A 14557-nucleotide genomic window follows, 5' to 3' on the forward strand; every position below is an offset into this window, starting at 1 on the left:
TAACACCTAGGGCTGCATCAGAGACACAAACATAGCTTCTGGATCTGAAAAGTAAAGTCTGTACAGAAGTGCCACCACCCTGCGTACATCTCCTCCAGCTGAGTTTTTTGCTCACAGTGATTTGTGTACATACAACGATTTCATGATTTTAAACTCTGGCCATACTGGAACAGTACAGAACAGCAAATAAGGAACAGCAGAGTACGTCTACTTTAAAGTGGGCCCGCTGTTCAACCAGTAATGACGCTGCAGGTGTTTTCCTTCACTCGTCAAGCACATGCATGTTCCTCCTGAGACTGCATGTTTCTGAGCCTGTTTTTAAACCTGTGTGACATTTTTGTTTTGTGTTTAATGTAACACTGCATTTCCCAGAAAACTGTTGACTTACAAAAGACGGGACGAAATACAAGGAAGCAGGAAACAAACCAAGAGGAGGCCAGAGTGCTCTCTGACATGTGAGGACTTTTGCAATATCTTTCTTCCTTGTTTTTTAAGGGCTGACATAAAAGGTCTATAGGCCATAAAAATGCAGGTAGTAGATAACACGATGAAACGCTGAAATGTGATAATAAAGATAAAGCTGGAAATTATTGTTTCATTTTGCTATATTAGGCAATTTTGAAAAAGATGGCATCATAAATTTCTTTTTATCATTCCATAAATCACAAGACTGTCAAGGCTATCTTTCACCATGGTTTTAGGAAGAACATGATCTGAAAATCAGAATGATTTAAAATATCTAACATCTGCAGAGAAACAATCTCCCAGCCAACCTGTACACTGAGCTATACTGCCATCTAGTGGACAGAACATTCAGAAAATAACAGAAGCAGCACAAACATTCAGAATAGATTTTTTTTTTTTTTAATTTTTACAAATAACTTATCTGTTACAAAGACAGTTTTCCCAGCTAAAATCAAAAAACACTTTAGATGTCCAAATTATTTTTTTTCCATGTATTAAAACATGAATAAACTGCCTCTTCACACCAAGGTGCAGATAAAGCTGAAAACTGGTTTTTCGGGGTTGAAAAAAAAAAGTATGACGTTAAGTGCTTAAGAGACAAGAATTCATTTATAAATTCATAAATCAGTGAGTTTAAGTCATAGGAAATTTTAGGGGTTTAAAAAAAAAAAAAAAGGCACTTGGATGTGACAGGGCAGGTTATCAATACAAAGGCACTAATGCAAGCCATTGTTTCACATAATCCACAGTGAAACATGACAGGAAGTACATTTTAGAAAAACCCTCTGCAATAAAAGCTTAGGAGGATGAACTGCTCCAAAGCAAAGTGTTCAGAATAGACAGTTTGTTTTGCCTCGTCTGCTCCCAACAAGCAACAATCCTGACTGTAAGGCACAGGAAAACCTTTAACAGAAACATATTCACTTTGACCTTTGGTACCTAACAAAAAGCCGATTCAGGCACACAGCAACATGGAAACTGTTCCAGGAGCACTTTGACATGGTTCCTGATTGCACTGGAGAGTGAGTGTCTCTTTGCACTGAGGTGTCGTTGTCCTCCAAACATCAAAACTACATTCCAGTTGTCAGATAAGATGGCAGTTTGTTATTTTGCTTTTTAACCCCTTCCCTTCCCTCCCCTCTCCAAACCCTCCCCCAACAGTCCCGAACGTATTTGGTGTCCTGGAAAACAAAAACACACACTCACGCTTACACTCGCACGTGCACACATACACTCACGAAACAGAAAAAAAAAAAAAAAAAAAACAAGACGCCTCCATCGCCTTCCAATTTTGCTGCATCTGCAGATCATACACAGGAACCTCAGCAATGACACGGGCGATGAACGGGCCGGGCAGACGTAGCTTCATGATGACTGCGAGGGGTTTGAACAGCTCCACTCCTCTCCTTCTGCAAGGCTTCAACTCTCACAGAAATCAAAGCTTAAAAAGGGGGCACGGTGCTTATTTGGTTGAAAGAAGGGAATCAAAACAAGTTAATAAAAGTCTATAAAGCTATACTTACAGGAAATACAAGTGATTCATAGTGTGAGGAAGAAGGGTTTTAAAAGGCACATTCTAAAATTATGTACAGCAAAAAGCTTGAGGGGAGTTTCTGCCTCCGTGTTCTGTACACAAAGCATGCAACCGTTTTTTGTTTCGCGTTTTGGTAACTCACGATCAGAGACACAGACAATGGTGCTGAGGAAACGAGGCACGTTTGAGTGACAGCAACACTGGTGGTTCCTCCTTTGGCATCCTCTACAAACAGCAAACAAACTTTAAAGTCCACGAGTTCCCTTCAAGTGGAGAACGGTGGCTCAACACAGTTCCCACCCCCCCTCCCCCAGTCATGCCACCACCACAGAAGAAGAAGAAAAGGGACACAAAAAAAAAAAAAGAAAAAAAAAAAAAAAGGAAAAATCTGCAAAAGGCACATCTGTGTTGAGTGTGCATGTGCGCAATCACGCTGCAGGGCCACGCTTGTAATACTGTGAAGTGGGAGCAGCGAGGTATCCCCAGGGTGTAAAGTGTCACCTGTCGAGCAAGGGAGGTGGGGAAAACGGGACCCCACACTATGCCAGTCTCTAAGGTGAGGTATCATCCGACTCTGCCGGCCTATAGTAAGAAACGCAAGCTGTAAACACCATCCAGTCAAGCCTTCAATGGACAGTGTTCTACAAGCCTATAGAGAGGAGAAAAGAGGAGAAGAAAATAACAAAACAAAACAAAACAAAAAAACCCAAAAACGGGCTGCACGATGTACGAGGACTAAGCCCTGTCCCGGTTTTCATACATCTAGGAAAGTAACAGACAGAGCCCCAGTCTGTTCTAATCTGCTAGAAGACAGGCGGGCAGAGGAAGGGGCAGCGCGTCGCAGCCTTGTTGGCTCAGAAGTTCCGCGGGAAATCGCACTGTTCACAGCGGATCAGGGCGGGGTGATTGAGGAAGGTGCAGGCTGTGCAGCTCCACTGCGTCCCCTCGTCCTCCTGGTCTGTGATGGGCTTCACACTCTTACTGCCTGTGTCTGAGAGGGAGAAGAGGAGTCGAGTGAGGGATGGGAGACATGTAACATCACAAGCATAAGCATGCATTTATCAGCACTTAAATGTAATATTCTGATAGTGCCTTGGTGTCAAGGAGAAGTCTCTAAAAAGCTGCCACTTTACCAACAAGCAGATCAGACGATGAAATAAAAACAGCGTCCCATTTCCTTATAACCCACACTGTGTCTGTTTCATATGTGGAAACCCTCCTTTTTCATTTTTTTCCCTTCAGAGTTTTGTAAGCCTACCAGTTTAAAAGACAGCCAGTTTATCAAAGAACCGATACTTCATGGGATTCTGTTTCCATAGGTTTGATTTGACTGATGAGCCAAATATCACCACCGGTCTAATGGCAAATATGTGGCCAATTTATGTGTAAGCTAAATGTTCAGAGATCGAGTGAAAAAGAGCTAAAATACTTTAAAACTGTTATTTATTAACACTTATTCCAAACAACACCTGTCTGGAGTTTCACAAGTGTTGCAAATACCATAAATGAAGGTATGCTATTTGAACATGCATCACATGGACTTAGAAATCTGTGGAGCATGCAAAAGAAGTGCATACTCGATAGAAACAGGACTGGGAAGAACCACACAACCATTCCACTATGAGGTCACAGTATTTACACACCCTCTGCTGTGTGGTCCAGCTACAATACAGACATGCACATCAACATGAGGAGGAGTGTAGTGCACCGACTCCTGACCACATGCCGGCTTTAACCTTAGGACAGGGATGTCAAACTCCAGTCCTCGAGGGCCAGTATCCTGCTTGTTTTTGAGATATCCCTGCCCTACCTGCTGCTCATTACCTGGATGAGGTGTGCTTTGCCAATAAGAAGCAGCTTAGGGCAGCTTAGCTGGAAAACAAGCAGGACAGCGGCCCTCGAGACCTGGAGTTAGACACCTGTGCCTTAGGATATCAGGGGCTGTGGCCAGTGCAATGAGAAACGTCAGACACAAGCATGCAACCTTTTCTAAACTTACCAATAGATAAAGTACCTTTGGGTTTGGGTGGGACAGGACCGAGGAATCCAATGTTGTCGTAAAAGTTATGGATTGCACCGGGATTAAAATGTGGTCCTGTACACAAAAAGAAGGAGAATGGAACCAAGCCTTTACCACACATTTCACTGTGTGTTGTACTTGTATAACTATGCACGTGACAAATAAAGAATCTTGAATCTTAAGGGACAGTATTGCAAAAGTATGATGTACTATTAGGATTAGGCACCAGAGAGTTCCTGAGAGGTACTTCTTAGCGGGGAGATCCCCTGACAACGACTTTCAAAGCATCTTTTCTGCACCACCAATAAGAAAGCTACAAGATAAAAACAGCAAACTATTATAAACTATAAAAACAGCTAACTAACAGCCAGCTCTTGCAGGAATGGCTACAACATTTCCCATTTAACCCATAAAATGCTAGAATTCTGCTAATGTGTGCTGTTTGGGAAGAATTTACATTAGGGAGCACCAGCCTTGATGGGACCCGTTTCTAAACAGGAATTAAAACACACGTTATGAGTTAAATCAACAGAAACCTACATGTTTGAGATACACTCATCAGGGCTCCATTTATTCTGGGTTATCTCATGAGCAGCAAAGGCTGAAACAAGGAGTCCAGAGAATGGGAGTTTGAATGTTTAAGATATCTAATTCACTACACTTGCATGGCAGCCACTGGATGAGCAACAAAAAGTTGAAGCTGACTCCACAAGCTCAACAGGTTCCCCTATGGAAACTGAGGCTTACTTCCTCTAGATATATCTTGTTAACTGAGTCAGTTTAAAATTTTAGGGAGGGGCAAACATCTCACTGCTATTATATCAAGTGGTGTGTGTAATTGTTGAAAGCCAAAAATTTAACTAAAGTTCAAATTCGATTAATTAGACTGCCTTGCCCCGAAAAAGCACTTAAAAAACAGGTTCTGAAAGAAAATATCATTTCCTCCAGGAGTTATAGGTAATCTTCTTTTTTACATCACACATAAACAAAGGTTGCAAACAATACATATCATGGAGGACGCTAACAGCAAGTCAGTTTAACAGTCTTGCAACACCAAAAGCTTTTATTTGTATCTTTGTTTCTATGTTTTTTTTCCCCCTTACTGCAAACTGTGGTCAAGTGAGTATAGGATAGGCAATCGCTGTCAGCAGATACCTAAAGCAAAGGTATCAGTATTGTATCCAAACTGCATTCAGCGCGATCAGTGCACCCCTACATATAAAAACCATGGAAAAGTTTGTGGAGCTTTTCCATCAAGATGAAACTGTCTCTGAATAGCAGCTAAAATAATAAGCATATCTATGGAAGTGGCATGTATGATTTGCAACACAGGGGTCATTCACTGGAATTAGTAAATACATCAAAATGTCACTGTTTTCTTAACAGTTGGTAATACGTTAACAAAATGATTCTGTGTTGTGGTCAAAAAAAAATAAAAAAAAAATCCCCAAGTGTGCGAGCATTATTTATGCCTTCCTTTTCACCTGTGCAGACCCGTTAGGCAGCGGCAGTGATCTGTTGGTAGTGGAGTGCTGCCAGGGGGCCAATAAATCCCTTGTTACCCACCAGCTACAGGATGCAATTCAGGAAGAACTGGTTAGCAGCACAATGGTAGCACTTTGGCTGCATGTGTCAAGAGGATGTGAGGCCAGAGCGATGTGCTACTGCTGCCAGGCCTCAATCTGATCTGGCCTGCTTCATTTAACGACTTACTGTTGGCTTTATCATCTGAAAATACACGTAGATACAAATAAATCAGAGATGGTGAGTCAGTACCTTTTGTTTGAAGAAGATCAATTTCTTTGCTGAGGCAGTCTATATCAATCTGCAATGACCTGTTTTGGGATCGCAACTGCTTCATTTCATCAATCTGAAAGGGAAAAAAAAAAGAAAGGGTTCAGACATGTAGCTTCAAATGTAGGCAGCTTGGAGTCAGTGACCTGTGACCGTGTCACGAGGAGAGCTGTTCCACTCTCCTCAGTAAACAACACTGAACCAAAGAGTTACTGAGCTCAGCACCACCAACCAATTAACCTTCCTCAGCTACTTTCTCCCCCTCTCTGTTGACCCAACCCGATGAAAACAGCTGACTCGACATAAAGCAGAAAGTACCGCTCTTTCTAAACCTGCAATATTACAACAAAAATCACAGACGTAAATGCAACAGCGATGGTAAGCTGTGCAGAAAATAAGAAGAGATGTTTTCTTTTCTCTGAAAGTAGCTGCACGGCTCTAAAATGAACTGCAAAGTGAATCAGACAAAGTGTGTGCTCCATCAGTCTGAAAATGTGGAGCGCTATCAGCCAAATCATAAACGGACCCTGTAATCAACATATTTTCAGGGTGTAGGAGCACTGATGTGAATGGCAATATGACCCAGATAATATGGTTTTGTCTATTCAGCCTTTTATCTATCAATAATAACCAGAAGTACATTTGGTTTCAGTTATGGCACTTCTCTGCTGATTCTTTAGCATTTTTATTTCTAAATCAGCTGCTGATACAATCATAATAAACTGTTTTTGTTTATAATCTGTTGACCAGTAAAAGATGTGGGTTAGGAGACCTTTGACAATTCTCTTTTTCAAAGATTATAACAATCTGACTAGTTTAGCCAAGAGATCATTATTATATTTCTACCCAATTGAATACCTACAAGATATTTTGGACAGATGTGTTAAAAACTGCTCTCTACCCCAAAGATCAAAACAACAAATGAGGAAAATGTTGAAATGAGCAGTGAATCTCTTATGGCAGTCTGTTAGGTAGCATTTATGCACATATTAAATGCTATTTAGAACCTGTGTAAGTAATCTTAAGCCTCAACACCAAGCAACACTAGCTAACAGGAGCTCCACTTAAATATCATCAACTAGACATCACCAACTTCATGCACTGGATTCAACCTCAACTGTTTTAAAAAAAGATACTCCCACAAAAACACACACCATAGACTTTTTTTTTTTCTGGTAACTAACAAATTCTCCTTACAGAAGGAATTTGGGAAGCTGAGTTCGATCTCTCCAGACGTCTCCTGGTCAGGTCATTCTCCATTTCGTTGACTTCTTCTTTTAGTTTCTCCAGCTTCTTCTTCTTCATCTCCAACTCATGCCACAGCCTCTCCATTCGTGCCTTCTGATGCACCAACAATGCTAAAAGGAAAGAGACAAACACAAAGAAGACTCAGTAACAATTATTATTAATGAGAAATGACAACATAATTTAACCTGATTTGTAAAGGAAGGAGGGCGAAATCCATGAAAAGTTCAAGCAAAACTCTCATTTAAGTAAAGAACAAAAATATGCTGACAACAAGCCATTCAAGCAGCACTGTGCTCGTGGGTATAAAGTAACAACACATTTTCAAATGCACCACAGACTGCACACAACAGTCAAACCAGTTTAGATAATTCTCTTCCCATAAAGACAGCCTTGTGTAAGGGGAGACGGGAAAGCAACATTAGAATCCTCACTGCTGCCTTTCATCACCTATTGTGGTAACACGAGGAGATGAGACTTATTCTGATTCGCAAACTGCTGAAGGCAAATTCTGCCTTAACCATGCACATAATGTACTCAAGTCTCTACAGTACATTTCCCATAATTCATTAAAGTTCTTGCACTTTCTGACAGGTGGCAACACCTCCTTCACAGGCATTCTACGATAAACAATTCTCTCTCCTGCAATACACAAACACACGCCACTACACACTGAGGAGTTATAACATGATGGCCCACGGAGTTCTCCAGTATTTAATTAATGTACCTGATTCATGGATGTGAGTGAAAGGTTATCAGGTGAATGAGTAGAAATGTATTAAGTCGATTTTTTTCTTTTTCTTTTATTTCAAAAGGATAAAAAGAATTAACAGGACCAGTAGACATTACGATTGGCAGGAGTTCAACAATCAACGCCAGGTTTGTTCACTAACTCCACTCGTAAAGTTCCCTCCAACTTCATCCACTTCCTGAAGATGAAAATCAATTTGATTCGAGGCTGTTATGACATAATAGAGGAGATCCAGCATACACTGGAGAGGCAAACTGTGATAAATATTTACTCACACACACACACTCACATTACTTTATCTGACTACTGGAAGTGATAAACTGAGGTGTCTCTCTCCATCCATCTCCTCCTGTGTTCCCTCTCCTCCTGCACATGTACAAACTGGTTGTTTGGTCCATGCTACCACACATTAAGCACATCTGTTGAAGTGGAGCCAGTGCAGAACTGCCTTAAATATTTGTTCTATTTGTCAGCAACAGGTGACCTTTTTGGGTGCAAAAGAAGTCGGAAGTCGGCTCTTCTCAATAACCCCCTGTAAATATTTTATAGATAAATTTATGTTCTAAATTGCCTGACGCATATTTTGTAAATTATGGTCCTTATTAGAGTTAAGAAGGACAACACTTCATGTTGGGCCAATGTTATAATTGACAAGTCACTGTCGTAAAGGTGTCCAGCATGCACCATAGACATCACTCACTGCTTTTGGACTTTGCATTTAGAAGTGCCATTGTCACTGTTTTGTCCAAAAGGAGTAAAATGCCAAGTTACTGGCTAAAACTAACAATACTGAATAACTAGCTGCAGCCGTACACTGTACTGGGACTGAACCACAAACTTCAGTAATCCTCCAGTAAGGTACAAACACTGCAGAGCAGTTCAGTTCAGTGACTTGAACAAACGAAACTGTGGCCCAGCCCTGTGTCAGCACACCTGTCAATCAAGGTGATCACACCCACAACTCCAGAATTCAGATGGATAATTTACCTATACAAAAAGTGGTGTTGCCCCAGAGGGCTGAACCAACTGTTTAACAGTTATGCAATACCACTAATGTTATTCCACTGCCAGACAATAACACACATTCTTGGTGACTGATGGTAGTTAACACAGTTATGTTCAACTAACAGTTATGTGGTGACAGGTGTGTCTGCACCAACTTCCAAAGTGACCTTGCCAATCAAAACAGTAGGGGATAACATTTTCCCAAACCAGCGAGGATAAAGTGATGGAAAACTGCACTGATGAGGGTCAATCACAGAGGCGGCATGCCTGGTGTGAAGCCCCTCTTGGTGATAGTCACCACAGTGCAGGAGCCATAGCCGCTGACTCACTCATAATACAGTGAAAAGCCCAAAAAAGGAAACAGCAGTGTGCTCTGACATGTTTGACTCACACAACAGAATCTGCAAGTCTCAGGCGCTGGTGGAGCAAATGCAGCATTTATTGTGGAGGACTCACACTAGAGTCATGATCACATCGGCCCCCACTCAGCGAGTCACCTTTGCTTTTCAACTTTGTGAAGATGAACACAACATGTTTCCACTATGGCTGAACAATACTGACAGCAAGCATAGACAGTTTGGCTCAGGAAAAGCACTGCAGAGGATCTTATGGAAAAAAAGCAGTATACTTCATATTAAAATGACTTTCTTGGCAGAAGCCTGTGGAAAAAGTATTTTGGCCTACTGAGAATAGCAGAAACCTGAATAATATTTGTAAAAACAAAACTCAAATGAGAACAACATACACAGGAGGACTGTTGAAGAGCTTTACCCTCTTTACTGTGGCTACATAGTCCAACTGTAAACCAAACAGTTCGAACCAGATTTCAGAGGTCTATATGAAATACGATTCACAGTGTAAACAATTTCTGAAGCTTTGTGTATGTTCAGTAAAAAGCTGAATAGAGAGCAGAATAAGTCTATATATAAAGCATTATAAAACAGAAGATGCTTTTTATGCAAACAACTAAGAAATGCTACAATGTCAGCATTGTAAAAATAGTACAGGAGTAATTTTAAAATGTAAATGACCTTTATTATCGATGCTACTCTGTATTTCTTACCTTGTGTGTATGCTGCATCATCAGAGCCCATGCTGAGTCTGCGAGGTTCACTCTGTCTCTCCCGGTGTGGCGATAGTGGGTCTGAGAGATGCTGGGGGTCTGTCTCAACGAAGTGGTGGTCTTGGGGTAGGCCGAGGAGATTGTTGATGTCAAAAGTCGGGGACACGACTCCAGGGGACACCGCTGGGGGTTTGTTAGGAGACACTGTGATTTTAAAAGTGTATTTGGTGTTGGGCTGAGTGACCACCACGCGTGGGGAAGAAGCTGTACCCCCTCCTCCCACAGAGGGGCGAGATTTAGGTGGATGATGGTGGATGTAAGCAGGGCCCATGCTCACTTGACCCCCTATGTTCCTGGCCCCTGAGGGCCCCTGTAAGGAAGGGTTTGTTGAGATGAAGAGTGTGTGAGGACTCCTACCCAACTTGGATTGTGGGCGGGAGCCGGCTGAGGCAACAATGACTTCCTCAGAGGGAGTGGTAGCAGCAGTAGAGATGTAAACAGTGGGACCCGACCCTCCGATTGACAGAGGGGTGGCAGGGACAGAAGCTGCCCCAGCAGATGAAGAGGAAGAGGAAGGGCAGGAGGACGTGGAGGATGAGCGGGGCCCGCTGCTCGTCCGCAGCACAGCTGTTGCAGAATTGCTCCTTTGTGGAGATTCAAGTTTGATCTCTATCTGATTCTTCCGTGGGCCAGTGGAGATGTTCTGGATATTGTACTGGCTGATCGCAGACAGGGAGCTGGGCATGACCGAAGAGGAGGAAGAGGAAGAGGAGCATGATGAGACACCAGAGGAAGAGACCTGACTTCCAGTAGGAAGAAAGGAAGGCGCCTGGGGATTTGTAGGTGAGCTGATGGGCATGTAGACGTGAGAAGTTTGATGGCCCTGGGTCTGGGGCTGTGAGGTATGAGAGGAGGAGGAAGAGTGCTGAGTGCCGGACCAGGAGCCGGACAGGGAGGAAGGATGTGAGATCTGGTAGATCTGCTGCTGAGGCTGGGAAGTGGGGCTGTACTGGGCCCTGCCTCCCTGCTGCTGGTTTTGCCGTGTCGTACCGGACTGGCTAACGTAAGGCCGGATGTAAATTGAGTTACCCTGTGGACTGCTTAGGCCCGACTGTGGCCCACCATGTATGTGCAAAGAAGTAGGGGTGTTGCGTCCTGTCTGGATGTTAGGGGCTAACGTCACGGTGATTGGGTTGAAGCGTGGTGTCTGCTGGGAACCCATAGCTGTTGCTTTGCCACCCAGAGGGTAGAGTCCAAGGTGCTGTGGAGGCTGCGGTTTACGCGGGGGCTCCATCACGCCAAATACATTGAAATTGGAGGGCACCTGCACTGGGGCTGACTGGGGCTCCTGCTGAAAGAAGTCACTGTTAGTGGCCTGGCCTGTAGAAAGGGGCCCTTCACTCAGGCTGTGGGCCAGAGTCCGGCTGCCGTTCATTCTCAGGCTGTCCCGAACCGGGCCCACGTGCACATTCTGAGGCTGCAGGTCCAGGTTCAGCTGGGTCATGTGATTATGGAGCCTGCTGAAGCTGGGGTCGTCTGAAAAGCTGAGGTTCCCTTCTTCACTGTACAGGTAGCCCGGACTGACCTGGGACAAGTATTCACAGCAGGCGTCTAAATTGTTGTTATTCTGCAGGAGAGAGAGAAGAGAAGAGACAGACTTGTTAGGCAACATGTAGGGCTGTTCGATATAACGATATATATCGGATGACGATATAAAAACGTCTATCGTTTCATTTTACGCTATTGTTTGTTTCGTGGTGTCGCAAAATAAACTGTTTACGGCAATATTTTTTCATTATTTTGATGGTCACTGTAGTGGCTATATTAATTTCCTAAAGTTCTCTCTTTCTCTTATATTTAATATAACCACACTACAGACGGACAAGCGCTTGTTTTTATGCGTTGTCGTTAGCAACAACGACGGTAAAACCACCTCGTGTCCGCTTGTTTATTCTCCACATAAACCTTTCACAATAAAGCTCAAGATCCTGTTAAGACTTTTCAAAATAAACTGAATCACGTGAAAGATGCAGAGTATTTACGGATGAGAAGCAAAAAAGAGCCGTCAGGTGCTAAAAAATAAACCTTAGACTCAAACGTTAGAACAGGCTTTTAAATACTCACAAAGAAAACGGCGGCCGTTACAACTTATGTCTAAAAATGTATCGTTTCATGCATCAGTTAAAACACTCGACGCCCAGCTCGAAACACTTCACGCAAGTCGAGCTGCCCGACATTCACAGAATTTACAGAAAATGTTACATTTTTGTGATTTATATCGTTATCGGACGATAGATGTCTTAATATCGGGATATGAGATTTTGGTCATATCGCACAGCCCTAGCAACGTGTGTTTGTTTCATGTTTACTTACAGGAAGATGAAAAAACTAAGATGCTTACACCATTTCCATTTTTGAGAATAGCATTTTATGGCCAGGTTGGAAGAAATAATAATACACAGGTACCGAAAATGACAACACAATGCGTAGACCTACAACAACACAACTATTGAAAAATTGTATGCAGGGATCAATGCTGTAACAAAGGGTATGGAGCTTGTTTTCTTCTGTAATGACATGGCAGCACTGCTGTCATGCAACAACTAACATATGAACCACAACTTCAGTAGCTCATCCAACTCATGATTCAACATAATTCACAAATTACTGCCAATAAAATGATAAAAGAGACCTTGGCATCAATTATGGTGAAGACCTTTGAATTGATCATTGTGTGGAAGTTTAATTCTGATTAATACTGTAGATGGTGTAGTAATTCTTATCTATAGGGGACTGACAGAACATGGATGCCTCTCCACGGCATAATCTCTTTGGTCTTTCAAGTAGGGGAGTTAAAATTAGTCTGTTATTCATTGTTAGGATACAAAAGTCCCTTTTCCATTATTACCTACTTGGATCAACTCGCCAGGGTTCAGGGCTTTTCATTAGGTGATAGTACTTGGTACCAGGTGATCCGAGTAGGCACCAATGGAAAAGGAGCTAAAATGATTTTAAACACAAGAGGTCTGATTTTGGTTTAAGATGAACCAACAGCTGTTACTCCCAACTCTGGTTTTTTTTTTGTTTTTGTTCTTATAGCACAACCAGATCATATCACATTTTACATCTTTCTAAACTGCGAAAACTGATTTTCACCAATCAAAAGCCTTGTTTTAAAAAAAAACAAAACAAACAAAACCAACAACCTGATAATCGACCCAACTCATGTAGTTCTTTCATCCAGAGCATGAGCATCCAGAGTATACTAAAATACTAGACACGTTTTATCAAGCCTGGAGTAAATATACTAATCTCTTTAGAGTCATGTGAAAAAAAGTAACCTTGGTTGCCCAAGTACAATCAGTGGGTAAGCTTAAACACTGCATCATTTTCGCCCACTCTCCTTTATGCCATGACATTCTTAGCTGAATTCATTATTAGTATACAGTACTATCCTGTTCCCAGGCATGAAAACTGCTTTGTCTTATTCAACAGCTATCTCAATTTATGCTGTTTTCTTTGTTGCACTCACTACTAAGATACCAACACTGAGCCACTGACAGTTGATACAAAACACACGGACATGGAGCAAAAACAGCATAAATTATGTAGACTTTATTTTCTTTCACATAATTCCGAGCAGAGGTGTTTATATGGCCCTTACCTGCAGAACACACTGGGAGACAACACCTTCTGGGACTTCAGGGAACTTTTGGCGCAGGTCATGCAAAACCTGAATGTCAATCTGGTGGCTTCCCTGGGCCATTCGTATGATGCCAGGTCTGTTTGTTCTGTTCAGCACACGGGGAAGTCAGTCTCGGCAGCAAACCGCCTTCATTTTGAACATCTTCTAAATTGAAACAAAGAAAGGAAGGAGAGAATCTGATAAGGAACCAACACTCTCTCATGGTGATTCTGTCAAAAAGAAACATCTCTTTCTCTGTACAGACAATACTCTGACCACCATTTCACCATTATGAGTTGTATAACGGTGTTTTGTTAATATTCAGTAAGGACTCTGTCCAAGAGGCCGAAAAGGAGCAAATGTGGTCTATTGCAAATTTTCTCTACAAGACATCCGTCAGCCATTTGAGGTCGACTTTTTCATTATTGCCTGGGAGCTTTCAAAACAAAATTTCAGAGATGTTCAATGAGAACAGACAGCATTCATTTCAAAAGCCCTTCTCCCCATAAAGCTCCTTAATAAAAGAGTAGCAAAGGGAGGAAACCACCTCTGACTGACTACTGAGAAAAAACAGCCTTTCCAACTCATCTCAACATCAACATTCACTTATTACAGAAAAGAAAAGGGCCTGAAAACCAGCGTGGTGTGGATGCACATGTTCATATGCAGACAAGCAGCTGTGCAGAACAGTTGATTCCTCAGAATCCCACTGTATGATAAAGACCAAGCTAAAGGGCTGCATGCCATTTGTTAGTTTCCCTTCCTGCACACATAAATGTGAACCACTGAGAGAAACACAGGAGTACATTTGTGAGCCACAGTAACGATGCTGCTGCTTTGTTATGTTTTACAGCTTTTGAACAAAGCGCTGTTGGAAAATGACAAAATAAACGTGAAGAGTATGAAACTGCACATTTATATCTACAAGCTAAACTGCTACAGAACAACAATGGACTTAAATTTTGCCCCTTTAGTTCAAACTAAACATTTCTCCT

The 14557-nt window shown here is 42.2% G+C and overlaps 1 protein-coding gene across 3 annotated transcripts in view; it reads right to left on the reverse strand.

The window, feature by feature from the left end:
* Positions 1–2315: 2315 nt before the first annotated feature.
* tab2 (TGF-beta activated kinase 1 (MAP3K7) binding protein 2) overlaps positions 2316–14557 on the reverse strand; it is a 40336-nt gene continuing 28094 nt past the window's right edge. The window contains exons 2-7 of one of the 3 annotated variants that reach the window (XM_039599197.1): positions 13542–13724; positions 9878–11504; positions 7011–7171; positions 5796–5889; positions 3999–4094; positions 2316–2990 (exon numbers count right to left, since the gene is read on the reverse strand). In XM_039599197.1, the coding sequence (XP_039455131.1) occupies positions 2854–2990; positions 3999–4094; positions 5796–5889; positions 7011–7171; positions 9878–11504; positions 13542–13643 (2217 nt within the window). In that variant the 5' untranslated portion in view covers positions 13644–13724 and the 3' untranslated portion in view covers positions 2316–2853. Of the gene's footprint in view, positions 2991–3998; positions 4095–5795; positions 5890–7010; positions 7172–9877; positions 11505–13541; positions 13728–14557 lie in introns of all 3 variants that reach the window. The other 2 variants (XM_031735455.2, XM_031735454.2) reach the window with 2 other exon arrangements.

Source organism: Oreochromis aureus, linkage group 15 (assembly GCF_013358895.1).
Source record: "Oreochromis aureus strain Israel breed Guangdong linkage group 15, ZZ_aureus, whole genome shotgun sequence".
Lineage (NCBI taxonomy): Eukaryota > Metazoa > Chordata > Actinopteri > Cichliformes > Cichlidae > Oreochromis > Oreochromis aureus.